This window comes from Cherax quadricarinatus, chromosome 33, assembly GCF_038502225.1.
Source record: "Cherax quadricarinatus isolate ZL_2023a chromosome 33, ASM3850222v1, whole genome shotgun sequence".
Taxonomy (NCBI): Eukaryota; Metazoa; Arthropoda; class Malacostraca; order Decapoda; family Parastacidae; genus Cherax; species Cherax quadricarinatus.
In genome coordinates this window covers 22,180,264-22,194,730 of record NC_091324.1, presented here as the reverse complement: position 1 = coordinate 22,194,730, position 14,467 = coordinate 22,180,264, and the positions used below count along the sequence as shown (strand labels likewise).

Below are 14,467 nucleotides of genomic sequence, written 5' to 3'. Positions count from 1 at the left end.
CGGAACCGAACTCGGTCGTAAGTCAGATGGTAGGTGTATATTAAACAACCATGGTGACATTACACATCCCTGTCTAAGACCTACTTTTACTGGGAAGTAGTCTCCCTCTCTTCTACAGACCCTAACCTGAGCCTCACTATCCTCATAAAAACCCTTTACAGCATTTAGTAACTTCCTATTCCATATACACTACTTGTAACATCTGCCACATTGCTCCCCTATCCACTCTATCATATGCCTTTTCTAAATCCACAAGTGCAATGAAAACTTCCCTACCTCTATCTAAATACTGTTCACGTATATGCTTCAATATAAACACGATCTAAACATCCCCTACCCACTCTAAAACCTCCTTGCTCATCCGCAATCCTACATTCTATCTTCTAATTCTTTCAGTAATAACCCTACCATACACTTTTCCTGGTATACTTGGTAAACTTATTCCCCCTATAATTTTTACTATCTCTCTTGTCCCCCTTCCCTTTATATAAAGGAACTATACAAGCTCTCTGTCAATCCCTAGGTACCTCTCCCTCTTTCATACATTTATTAAACAAAAATACCAACCACTGCAACACCATATCTCCCACTGCTTTTAACATTTCTGTCATGATGCTGTCACTTCTAGCTGCTTTACTCCCTTTCATTCTACATAATGCTTCATGCACCACCCCCCACACTCACATCCTGACCTTCTTCACTCCTAAAAGATGTTAAACCTCCCTGACCAGTGCATGAAATTATCGCCTCCCTTACTTCATCGACATATAAAAGTTCCTCAAAATATTCCCACCATCTACCCAATACCTCCAGCTCCCCATCTACTAACTCCACTATTCTGTTTTTAACCGACAAATCCATTCGTTCCCTACACTTTCTTAACTTGTTTATCTCGCTCCAAAATTTTTTCTTATTCTCATCAAAATTTCTTGACAGTGCCTCAACCACTCTATCATCTGCTCTCCTTTTGCACTGTCTCACCACTCTCTTCATCTTTCTTTTACTCTCCATATACACTGCTCTTCTTATAACACTCCTGCTTTGTAAAAACCTCTCATAAGTTACCTTTTTCTCTTTTATCACACCCTTTACTTCATCATTCCACCAACCACTCCTCTTTCCTCCTGCACCCACCCTTGCATGATTTCTGTAAAGAAGTTCCATAATAGTATAGTATGTTTATATTTACGAAAAGGTTGTTAGCATGATTTCTGTAAAGAAGTTCCGTAGTAGTATAGTATTCATGAGGGAGAGCTAAACCTGTAAAGGTCATGCAGGGACTGGGGAATAAAAGGTAATCAGGTTCTGTCCTAGGAATGGAAGAGTAACTCTAATTCCTTGGATCAAGAGCCCTTCAACATCAAGGCACCCCATCCCTCCTTTCCCTGCACAGACTGGTAGTAGTGAAATGTAGTTACATTCAAATACTAAAAATTCAGTGGTCAGAATCAGATATGCTGTTATTCTTGCTTTATCATTAACAAGTGGCATTGCTCTAACTTGAAGGTAGGTCTTTCTGAAAGGACAACAATGTGAGGGTGTCCAAGCACTTAGAAATTGGCTGGAAATAAATTCAACACTAAGTATTTTGTAGATGAATGGTTCAGAGAACCGACACGTTGATAAATTAGACAGATGTGCATCTCTTGGGTATCTTTATTGAGGAAACGTTTCACCACACAGTGGCTTCATCAGTCCATACAAAGGAGAAACGTGAAGAACAGGAGGAGAATTAGGTAATCAGTCCCTCAACCTTGAGATAATATGGTCAGTCCATCAAAGATTGATGGACTGACCACATCGTCTCAAGGTTGAGGGACTGATTACCTCATTCTTCTCCTGTTCTTCACGTTTCTCCTTTGTATGGACTGATGAAGCCACTGTGTGGCGAAACGTTTCCTCAATAAAGATACCCAAGTGTTGCACATGTGTCTAATTTATCAACTAAGTATGTTCTCTTGGATAAAGGGTACAATCAGTCACCAAAGGGTCTTTGAAACAAAAGTGCCTCGAGGGCTTGCAAGGATCTTAAGCTTCCCTTAACACCCCTTTTCCCTTGCTTTCCTATATTGGATATGAAATTTTTTTTTGACATTTTGTGGAGCTGGTTCACCCTTCTTGTCCCTTTTCATCAATTTTTCTGTAATTTGCTCTCAAAATAACATTAGTAATTTCTGAGTCAGTGAGCAGATTATGCACGGGAACATACTCCTTGCAACATACTATTTTTATTTTTAGGAACCTTAGAAATTGCCAAATTTGTATGGAATCCTTCAAAATGACAAATATTGCTGGAAGAAGTGTTCAGGTTTTCAAAAAAAAAAAAAAAAAAACTGGCCCATTTTCTAAACTAAGTTTCAGATTAGCCAGGTTGTGATGACTAGGCTTGCAGGTTTCTTGCAACACCAGCCCAGTTGATCAGCCATCAAGGAAGTTTGACCTCAAGTTCGAGTGTCAGCTTAAAAGAACCCTTGAAACTAGTCCCATATTTTACAGGTTAGAAGTACAATGTTTCTTTTTAATTAAATAACTGTGAATTGTTTTCAGGGAGAAGAAAAGGATGGTCCATCACCCTGGCTTCAATACATGACTGAGGGTAATATTAAATTATCTGCTCAGGAAATGGATTTCTCCAGGCCAAATGAAGAGACAGACAAATTGTACATGAGTATTGGTGGATCAGATGTTATTGAAGTTTCTCATCCTCTTCCTCCTGAGGGCTCAGAGAATATAAGGTAAATATGTAGGTAGTAGGTAGGTAGACAGCAACCACCCAGGGAAGTACTACCATACTGCCAGATGACTGTGAAACAGAAACCTGTAACTGTTTTACATGATGGTAGGATTGCTGGTGTCTTTTTCTCTCATAAACACACTGGATAACGGGGATATCTTGCTACTTCTACTTACACTTAGGTCACACTACACAGGCATGCACATGCATATACACCTACCATCCAACTTACGACCTGCTCGACTTACGACCACTCGACTTACGACCGTGTTTTTTATGCCAAATTTCTGGGAAATAAACTATTTGTGTTGTACACAGTGTTTATCCTAAACCTTACAGTATAAAATACAGTACTAACAACATAAAAAGTAAAGTAAAACATGAAATACCAAAATAAAACAATAAAATAGTCATTACAAAAATGTTTTGTTGATATTCAGTAGTAAAGTTCGACTTACGACCAGTTTCTCGGAACCGAACTCGGTCGTAAGTCGGATGGTAGGTGTATATACATACATCTAGGTTTTTCTTCTTTTTTCTAAATAGCTCTTGTTCTTTTTTATTTCTTCTATTGTCCATGGGGAAGTGGAAAAAAATCTTTCCTCTGTAAGCCATGCATGTCGTATAAGGCGAATAAAATGCCGGGAGCAATGGCCTAGTAACCCCTTCTTCTGTAAACATTTACTAAAAAAGAGAAGAAAAACTTTATAAAACTGGGATGCTTGAATGTGCATGGATGTCATAAATGTTATAAATGAAAAGAAGTTGGATGTCCTGGTCCTAAGCAAAACAAAGCTGAAGGGGGTAGGGGAGTTTTGGTGGGGAGAAATAAATGGGATTAAGTCGGGAGTATCTGAGAGAGTTAGAGCTAAGGAAGGGGTAGCAATAATGTTGAAGGATCAGTTATGGAAGGAGAAGAGAGAATACAGATGTGTAAATTTAAGGATTATGGGGATTAAAATAAAAGTTGGATGTGAAAAGTGGGTCATAAACAACTATTGGAGGATAGATGGGCTAGTGAGAGTATAGGCAATGGGGTCGAAGATGTATGGGATAGGTTTAAAAATGTAGTGTTAGTGTTCAGCAGAAGTTTGTGGTTACAGGAAAGTGGGTGCAGGAGGAAAGAGGAGTGATTGGTGGAATGATGATGTAAAGATAGTAGTCAAGGAAAAAAAGTTAACATATGAGAGGTTTTTACAAAGTAGAAGTGATGCAAGGAGGGAAGAGTATAGGGAGAAAAAAAGAGGTTAAGAGAGTGGTGAAGCAATGTAAAAAGAGAGCATATGAAAGAGTGGGTGAGATGTTATCAACAAATTTTGTTGAAAGTAAGAAAAAGTTTTGGAGTGAGATTAACAAGTTGAGGAAGCCTAGGGAACAAATGGATTTGTCAGTTAAAGACAGGAGAGGAGAGTTATTAAATGGAGAGTTAGAGGTATCGGGAAGATAGAGGGAATATTTTGAGGAATTGTTAAATGTTGATGAAGATAGGGAAGCTGTGATTTCGTGTATAGGGCAAGGAGGAATAACATCCTGTAGGTGTGAGGAAGAGCCAGTTGTGAGTGGGGAAAATTCATGAGGCAGTGGGTAGAATGAAAGGGGGTAAGGCAGCTGGGATTGATGGGATAAAGATAGAAATGTTAAAAGTAGGTGGGGATGTAGTTTTGGAGTGGTTGGTGCAATTATTTAATAAATGTATGGAAGAGGGTAAGGTACCTAGGGATTTGCAGTACTTCCCAGTAAAAGTAGGTCTTAGACAGGGATGTGTAATGTCACCATGGTTGTTTAATATATTTATAGATGGGGTTGTAAAAGAAGTAAATGCTAGAGTGTTCGGGAGAGGGGTGGGATTAAATTATGGGGAATCAAATACAAAATGGGAATTGACAGAGTTGCTTTTTGCTGATGATACTGTGCTTATGGGAGATTCTAAAGAAAAATTGCAAAGGTTAGTGGATGAGTTTGGGAGTGTGTTTAAAGGTACAAAGTTGAAAGTGAACATAGAAAAGAGTAAGGTGATGAGGGTATCAAATGATTTAGATAAAGAAAAATTGGATATTAAATTGGGGAGGAGGAGTATGGAAGAAGTGAATGTTTTCAGATACGTACTTGGGAGTTGACGTGCCAGCAGATGGATTTATGAAGGATGAGATTACAGTGGACCCTCAACCAGCGATATTAATCCGTTCCTGAGAGCTCATCGTTAATCGAAATAATCGTTAGTCAAGTTAATTTTCCCCATAAGAAATAATGGAAATCAAATTAATCCGTGCAAGACACCCCAAAGTATTGAAAAAAAAAAAAATTTTACCACATGAAATATTAATTTTAATACACACAAACTGAAGAAGACATGCACAGTTACATGACACTTACCCTTATTGAAGATCTGGTGATGATTGATGGGATGGGAGGAGGGGAGATCGTTGATCTTCTTAGTGTTTAGAAGGGGAATCCCCTTCCATTAGCACTTGAGGTAGCAAGTCTTTTTCTGGGGTTACTTCCCTTGTTCTTTTAATGCCACTAGGACCAGCTTCAGAGTCACTGGACTTCTGTCGCACAACATATCTGTCCATAGATACCTGTACCTCTCGTTCCTCTATGACTTTCCTAAAGTGGTTCACAACATTGTCAGTGTACAGGTTGCCAACACGGCTTGCAGTAGCTGTGTCAGGGTAATTTTCATCAAAAAAGGTTTGCACTTCGAGCCACTTTGCACACATTTCCTTAATCTTAGAAGTAGGCAACTTCTTCAATTTCTCTATCCCCTCCTCTGAAGCAGTTTCCTCAGGTCTGCCCTCTTGCTGTTCAAGATGATCTAGCAGCTCATCAGTGGTTAGTTCTTCATTGTCCTCCTCCACCAGCTCTTCCACATCCTCCCCACTAACCTCCAACCCCAAGGACTTCCCCAATGCCACAATGGATTCCTCAACTGGCATAGGATTCTCAGGGTTAGCCTCAAACCCTTCAAAACCCCTTTTGTCTACACATTCTGGCCACAGTTTTTTCCAAGCAGAGTTCAAGGTCCTCTTAGTTACTTCCCCCCAAGCCTTACCTATAATGTTTACACAATTGAGGATGGTAAAATGATCTTTCCAAAACTCTCTTAGAGTCAGTTGAGTTTCTGAGGTCACTACAAAGCACCTTTCAAACATAGCTTTTGTGTACAGTTTCTTGAAGTTGGAAATGACCTGCGGGTCCATGGGCAGCAGGAGAGGAGTGGTATTAGGAGGCAAAAACTTCACCTTAATGAAGCTCTTGTCCCTAGAAAGTCACTCTGCCAAGTCTGAAGGATGACCAGGAGCATTGTCTAATACCAGGAGGCACTTAAGGTCTAATTTCTTTTCAATTAGGTAATTTTTCACATTGGGGGCGAATGCATGGTGTAACCAGTCATAGAAAAAGTCCCTAGTGACCCATGCCTTACTGTTTGCCCTCCACAGCACACACAAATTAGCCTTGACGGCATTGTTTTTCCTGAACACTCTGGGAGTTTCAGAGTGATGCACCAATGAAGGCTTCACTTTGCAATCACCACTAGCATTGGCACACATCAACAGAGTAAGCCTGTCTTTCATAGGCTTATGTCCTGGGAGTGCCTTTTCCTCCTGAGTAATGTACGTCCTGCTTGGCATTTTCTTCCAAAACAGGCCTGTTTCGTCACAATTAAACACTTGTTCAGGTTTCAGTCCTTCACTGTCTGTGTACTTCTTGAATTCCTGCACATATTTTTCAGCCGCTTTGTGGTCCGAACTGGCAGCCTCACCATGCCTTATCACACTATGAATGCCACTATGCTTCTTAAATCTCTCAAACCAACCTTTGCTGGCCTTAAATTCACTCACATCACTAGTTGCTGTCATTTTTTTAATTAAATCGTCATGCAACTTCCTAGCCTTTTCACATATGATCGCTTGAGAGACTCTATCTCCTGCTATCTGTTTCTCATTTATCCACACCAATAAGAGTCTCTCAACATCTTCTACCGCTTGCGATCTCAGTTTCGAAAACATAGTTGCACCTTTGGCAAGAACAGCTTCCTTGATTGCCGTTTTCTTGCCCACAATAGTAGCGATGGTTGATTGGGGTTTATTATACAACCTGACCAGCTCAGAGACACGCACTCCACTTTCATACTTAGCAATGATCTCTTTCTTCATCTCCATAGTAATTCTCACCCTTTTTGCTGTAGGGTTGGCACTAGAAGCTTTCTTGGGGCCCATGGTGACTTATTTTGCAGGTGCAATCGCTACAAAGGCTGTGATAATATGAATTGTTCCAGTTGTATGTTTGGAAGCGACCGCAGTGGCTGGCTTGTAAACACTGGCACCCACGGAACAAGTGAGGCGCGCTCAGGCCAAAGTGGACGCGTCTCGTTCAGAACGAATAGCGCTGGTCGGGTTTTTAAGCGCTAGTCGAGGCAAAATTTTTTGCGTTAAGATGTATCGCTAGTCAGATTTATCGTTAATCGATGCCATCGCTGGTTGAGGGTCCACTGTAATCATAGAATTGATGAGGGAAAAAAGGTGAGTGGTGCATTGAGGTATATGGGGAGACAAAATAATGTTATCTATGGAGGCAAAGAAGGGAATGTATGAAAGTATAGTAGTACTAACACTCTTATATGGGTGTGAAGCTTCGGTTGTGAATGCAGCAGCGAGGAGGCGGTTGGAGGCAGTGGAGATGTCCTGTCTAAGGGCAATATGTGGTGTAAATATTATGCAGAAAATTCGGAGTGTGGAAATTAGGAGAAAGTGTGGAGTTAATAAAAGTATTAGAGGGATGAAGAGGGGTTGTTGAGGTGGTTTGGTCATTTAGAGAGAATGGATCAAAGTAGAATGACATGGAGAGCATTTAAATCTGTAGGGCAAGGAAGGTGGGGTAGGGGTATCCTCGAAAACGTTGGAAGGAAGGGGTAAGGGAGGTTTTGTGGGCGAGGGGCTTGGCCTTCCAGCAGGCGTGCATGAGCGTGTTCGATAGGAGTGAATGGAGACGAATGGTATTTGGGATCTGACGATCTGTTGGAGTGTGAGCAGGGTAATATTTAGTGAAGGGATTCAGGGAAACCGGTTATTTTTATATAGCCGGACTCGAGTCCTGGAAATGGGAAGTACAATGCCTGCACTCTAAAGGAGGGGTTTCGGGATATTAGCAGTTTGGAGGGATATGTTGTGTATTTTTATACGTATATGCTTCTAAACTGTTGTGTTCTGAGCACCTCTGCAAAAACAGTGATTATGTGTGAGTGAGGTGAAAGTGTTGAATGATGAAAGTATTTTCTTTTTGGCGATTTTCTTTCTTTTTGGGTCACCCTGCCTCAGTGGGAGATGGTCGACTTGTTAAAAAAATGTAAAAGAAGAAAATTAAAAGTGAATATAGGAAAGAGTAAGGTTATGAAGATATCCAATCTTTCGTCACCTAATCTTTTTGTTATCAGATTGGAGGGAGAGAGTATGGAGGAGGTGAATATATTCAGATATTTGGAAGTGGACGTGTCAGTGGATGGGTCTGTGAAAGATGAGGTGAAAAGGGTGAGGGGAAAAGGGTGAGCGGTGCACTTTGGAGTCTGTGAAGACAAAGAACTTTGTCCTTGGAAGCAAAGAGGGGAATGTATGAGAGTATAGTTTTACCAACGCTCTTATAAGGGTGTGAAGCATGGGTGATGAATGCTGCAGCGAGGAGAAGGCTGGAGGCAGTGGAGATGTCATGTCTGAGGGCAATGTGTGGTGTGAATATAATGCAGAGAATTCGTAGTTTGGAACTTAGGAGGAGTTGCGGGATTGCCAAAACTGTTGTCCAGAGGGCTGAGAAAGGGTTGTTGAGGTGGTTCGAACATGTAGAGAGAATGGAACGAAACAGAATGACTTCGAGAGCTTATAAATCTGTGGTGGAGGAAAGGCGGGGTAGGGGTGGGCCTAAGAAAGGTTGGAGGGAGGGGGTAAAGGAGGTTTTGTGTGTAAGGGGCTTGGACTTCCAGCAAGCATGTGAGAGCATATTTGATAGGGGTGAATGGAGACAAATGGTTTTTAATACTTGACATGCTGTTGGAGTGTGAGCAAAGTAACAATTATGAAGGGATTCAGGGAAACCGGCAGGCCGGACTTGAGTCCTGGAGATGGGAAGTACAGTGTCTGCACTCTGTGGAAGGGGTGTTAATGTTGCAGTTTTATAAACTGTAGTGTAAAGCACCCCTCTGGCAAGACAGTGGAGTGAATGATGAAAGTTTTTCTTTTTCAGGCCACCCTGCCTTGGTGGGAATTGGCTGATGTGTTAATAAAATAAATAAATAAATAATGTTTAGTGTATCAGGCTCTTAAATTTAACCTGTACAAATGAACCGAAAAGATAGCTTTAATTTTTTTTCTACTGCTTTCCAAATAATTTTTTTTTTTATCAAACCGGCCGTATCCCACCAAGGCAGGGTGGCCCAAAAAGAAAAACAAAAGTGTCTTTTTAAATTTAGTAATTTATACAGGAGAAGGGGTTACTAGCCCCTTGCTCCCGGCATTTTAGTCGCCTCTTACAACACGCATGGCTTATGGAGGAAGAATTCTGTTCCACTTCTCCATGGAGGTAAGAGGAAATAAACAAGAACAAGAACTAGAAAGAAAATAGAAGAAAACCCAGAGGTGTGTATATATATATATGCTTGTACATGTATGTGTAGTGTGACCTAAGTGTAAGTAGAAGTAGCAAGATGTACCTGAAATGTTGCATGTTTATGAGACAGAAAAAGGGACACCGCAATCCTACCATGTAAAACAATTACAGGCTTTCGTTTTGCACTCACATGGTAGGACGGTAGTACCTCCCTGGGCAGCTGCTGTCTACCAACCTACTACCTAGGTTTCCAAATAATTATCTCTACAAATTTATGGAGATGCATTCCAAGAAGGCCTAGCAAATCAAGAATCTGTGAATGTACTAAGGTAAGCGGAATCTGTATAATCAAATATTTCTTCAAATCTGTCTTGATTTTGTTAAGATGTTGTATTAAAAATTAAACACAATGCCAAAAAGCCTCGACTAATCTTGAATAAAAGAAACTGTCAAACAAAATTTAAACAAATTTCGACTGGACTAATAAAATGTTAGTCACTGCATTAAGGCTGGCTGTGTAACTCTATTAGTTGAGAAAGAAGGGGATAGTGATCAGCTCTTCCACTATTTATACATGAACTGTAGTTGTCTACAATACTTTATCACTGAGTGCTTAGTATTTAAGAAAGGGAGTTGCAATGTGATTTTTAGGCGTGGCAAACAAACCTGCTACCTGAATTGATTTTGGAATTTGTTTAATTTTGTAATCTATTCCTCATCTTCCATCAAGGAAGCTTCCTATATGCACATGAGGGGGCCCTTTGATCCAAGGAATTATTATTACAGTAGACCGTCATTTAACACTGTAGTTACGTTCCTGAAAATACCGTGCTAGGTAAAATCGTTAGATGAACTGAAGAACACTATGGGAAAAATAGGGTTACGTTCCTGGGAGCCCCAACAAAGCCAAACAACTTATTTTTAGACCAACAGAGCTTACAAAAATAAAAGTGAATATGTGATTGTAGTTCATTGTCGTGATATATTACTGCTAAAGACTACAAATGCAATAGAAATAATAGTATATCTTACCTTAAATTGTGGGTAATGGTGTTTGTGGATGATTGTGAAGAGAGTGGATATGCATGGTGTGGCCCTACTGGGCTGAGGTGGATGGTTGTTGGTTGTTGCCAGAAGTGGATGGTTGCAGTTCTGGTACTGAAGTTGATGGTTGTATTGGAGTGTGCATAAATTCTGTAATGGATCTCTGGGCTCTTTTACCCTGCAGTACATTATACAACTGACGGTAAGGCATCATCAGCTGGTCTAGACCCCGTTTCAAAGCACTGCTTCTAGATTTGTCAGGGTCTTCTTCAGTGAAAAAGTCTGCAACTTTACCAATAATATGGAACTGCTCACGTAACTGTTGCAATGTTAACCGTTTTTCTTCAGGTTCTTCTTCATCTTCTGTTATCTCCGTCCCTTGTATCTGTATATCAAGCTCTGCCAACATTTCTTCTAGATTCTTGTCTTTGTCATCATTATCTTCTAAGAGCTCATTCACATCTTCATTCATATCTTCAAAAACCATCACCTGGTAATCTCCTTGCCAGTTGAACAATTTCCTGAACCTGACTCTCAAGCAGATTAATTGCTGCTGTATGATCAGCTGAAGCACTTTCACCAGAAAACTGAATGTTATGTAGCTTATTATGCAACTTAAAGTTTTGGAACCAACCTGTGCTAAACATACACTCGTTTTCAGGCCTGCCTGCCTTATCACACACTGCTTTAAACAACTGTAAGGCCATTTTCCAAATTAAGTTGAAATTAAGTGGTGCACCTTTCTTTGTCTTTTGTTCGATCCATTCAAGCAACAAGTTTTCTGTTTTATTTACTTGTTGTGATCTACACGTCATTCTTTTCATGAGATGACATCTTGGGTTATTCATTACACAAGCTTGTATATTCACCTCGTTCTTTCTAATTATGCAAACTGATGCTTCATTAAGGACATAGGCCCTCACTATATCCACCACACGTGAGCCACTCTTAAGCTTATCTAATATCTCGATTTTCTTCGTAATTCCTAGACTTACACGCTTCAACCTTTTCTTGCTACTTTCAGCAACACTCATGTGCCTGCTAGGTGCCATGATTGCTTGGCAGATTTCAGATATGGCAATTAAAATAAGTATCTAGACAAACACGGCGAGCTCCCAGAAGATTGTCCTACACGCGTATGAACCGAACTGAAGGATGGGAGGGTGAGTGTGGGGGCTTAAGGTGGCAGGGTTGGCGGTAGGCTTCACCCATTGACTCAATAGTGTATCCCACAGCCAATCCCGTGGGCCACTGCGGGCTCAAAATTTTTCCCCTCCCACAAACTGAACAGTGTTAAATTAATTTTACGACGTGTTAAATAATATTGTGATGCAATTCTTCAATCGTGCTATACTCGAATCGTGCCAAATAAACTCGTGCTAAATGACGGTCTACTATATATTCAAAACTAACCTCTAAACCACCAGTGTCATACAGTACTGCAGGGTAGAATTAGTAAGGGCAGTGAGGAGTGCTAAAATATAATAAAAGGTTGTGTAATAAATTAGTTGCTGTCAAAAACTCAGAGGGAGTCTTGTGTCAAAGGTGGGGGCAATCAGTGAGGAGGGAAGATGTTAAGAGTGTTGACAATGTCAGAGGTAAATCCTGCTTGCTCGCCGATAGACTGGACAGTCCAATAGAATACGGCAAACTGAAATTAGAACCTGACAATTCGCACTGGGTGCCTCTCCATGAGATAGCCAATCCAAGAAATTGATCCAGTTCTCCCCCTCCGTTAAATCAGGCCTTAGTACCCTCAAGGGGCTATACAACCCCTCTGGGTTCAGAGCTTTTTTCCTAAATACAATAATACTGCTCACTTTGATAAGTTTATAATTGACTCTGCAGTGTTTAATACAGTATTATTGGAATTTTTAAGGCTAATTAATAGTTAAGCAAATTAATATTTTGAAAAGAACATGTCAACCACCTTTGTCAAATGAAAGAAAACTACTGCATGTCTGGCAACTAATACTTCCTCCCACAATCACATCTGTCTCTCTCTCATATATATATGTCTCCCTCTCTCTCTCTCTCTCTCTCAGTATTAATTTTACCTGTTTAGTATTATAGCTACTGTATTTATGCAGTATATTAATTTGGTTATTAAAAAAAGAGATGGAATGGAAACCACTGATGAATGTGTCTCACTGGGAGACAGCATTTGTCCACCCTCCTTACCTTCACCTGGGTTTTGTAATAAAAAAATTAAACTTGTTTCCATTGTAAGTTTATAATGAATTTAAACATTTAAGTAGTGCTTGATTTTGTTACAAAAAGCAAGCTAATCCTTATAAAGGATGGATGGTTTTGTTGATAAAGAGAATTGATGACTAAGAGTTAAGTAGTCTGTATAAATGGGTTAAAATGGGGGAGAATAAGAATATGGTAGAAGAATATGAAAACACCCAGAAGGCAGGCTGTCATTGTTCTGTAGCAACTAATGCAAATACTTTATGTAAATAAAATACCCAATGAGGTAAAAATCTAGAGGGGTTTTGGTGTGCTGTGCAATTTTTCTAGACAGAAAGACTTGAGAAAGGATTTTGAACAAAACTTTCTTTAAATTAGGCTTTCCACCTTATATAATTTTTAATAGAAACAGAAGAATCTCGGTATGGAAGTGCTAATAAAAATTTATAGCAATATGAATAATGAAAAAATCTGTATTTATCTTGGTAGTTCCAGGAAAAATGTTACATGGGTATTGGATTTATATAGGCTATAGTAAGTATTCTGAATAATTATTATAATCATAACCAAGCACTAAACCTGTTAGGGTCATACAGCACTGTTATTCTGTACAAGTACCTGTCATTAGGTGGTACTAATTAGTCATAATTCCATAATTTTGCAGAGACCCAACCAAGCCACGTATTCATTTAGGTGTTATAGCCTCGGGGAGATGTGTTGTTGGCAATGACCAAATGCGACAAGATTTTGCTTCTCAGCTTTCTGTTGTTGCTTATGACCAGGAATTTGATGCAGTCATTGAATCTGTATATGGAAATCGCAAGGACCAATATGTTATCATCAGAGGCATATGCGACTACCAGTAAGTACTTATTCATGTAGTTTTGCTTATGCTTTTAAATATTTCTTAGTAGCTTTTATAGGGCTGTTTAACATAAAAACACCATTACCTCTACACAGGTAGTGTTACTTTTTCATTAGCCTGTTACTAGTGTTGTAACATGGGAGAGTTCGGAATTACAAAAATAAACACTAAAATTTATAATCTTTACTTATAGAAGTATTTTACATAAAAATATAACAAGGAGTCCAACTCCTACTCCTATCTTTGGTATAGCTACTTTATACAAAGTCACAAACAATCGAAGTAAAAGTAAATCATCGTAACACTAAGTGCCCCAGTGTTATATGTCACTTCCCAGTGTCCTATGTCACTGGGATTGGTAGTGTCTTACGACACTACCAATCCTAGTGTTAAGACACTCCATCATCATGTCCTATGACACCACCTTGTCTCTGCATTATAACACTCTTATGTACCACACAATACCCTGTTCTCCGTGTCACATACAATGCCCTTCTGTGTCACACGACACCGTTTGCTCCGTGGTACACCCACAACACTGCCTTGTCTCCATGTTTTAACACTGTCTCTTTACGTCCTCTTCACTGGGTTACCCAACCCTAACTTTCTGTGTCCGTGTCACCTGACACGCAACACTCACCGGGTTACATACAGCCTGGCTTCCCATGGGTCCATTCTCTGACACAGAGACTCACAGATCGCAGAGGTCTGCTACAGAAACTAAAGTCAGCAGGTATCCACTCCGTGAGGCAGTCTGGTGAACACTCAAAGGCCAGTCACCAGCAGGTGTATTCTGTGAGAGACTGGTGAACACTATCAATCGGCCGGCTCAGCAGTCCCCACATTGGGTTTGATGACGTACCCAGTGGTACTGCAGGCCGGCAGGTTAACTACTTAACCACCAGTTTGGTAGGAGGCCGCAACAGGCTGTATAAAAATTATAATAGTTTTCCAGACTTTCCTTCTTTGTAAGAGTGCAGTGCACAAGATATCATTTAACACAAAATATGCACAGTAATTTTTTATAAGCAACA

The 14,467-nt window shown here is 40.0% G+C and overlaps 1 protein-coding gene across 7 annotated transcripts in view; it reads left to right on the top strand.

The window, feature by feature from the left end:
* The window catches only part of LOC128693989 (uncharacterized), a 137,999-nt gene that overhangs the window by 110,621 nt on the left and 12,911 nt on the right, over positions 1-14,467 (top strand). For all 7 annotated transcript variants that reach the window (XR_008407786.2, XM_053783949.2, XM_053783947.2 and 4 more), the window contains 2 exons: positions 2,548-2,735; positions 13,233-13,430. Coding sequence is in view for 6 of the 7 variants with exons in the window: in XM_053783949.2 (XP_053639924.1) it covers positions 2,548-2,735; positions 13,233-13,430 (386 nt within the window). In the remaining variant the exon portion in view is untranslated. The remainder of the gene's footprint in view (positions 1-2,547; positions 2,736-13,232; positions 13,431-14,467) is intronic.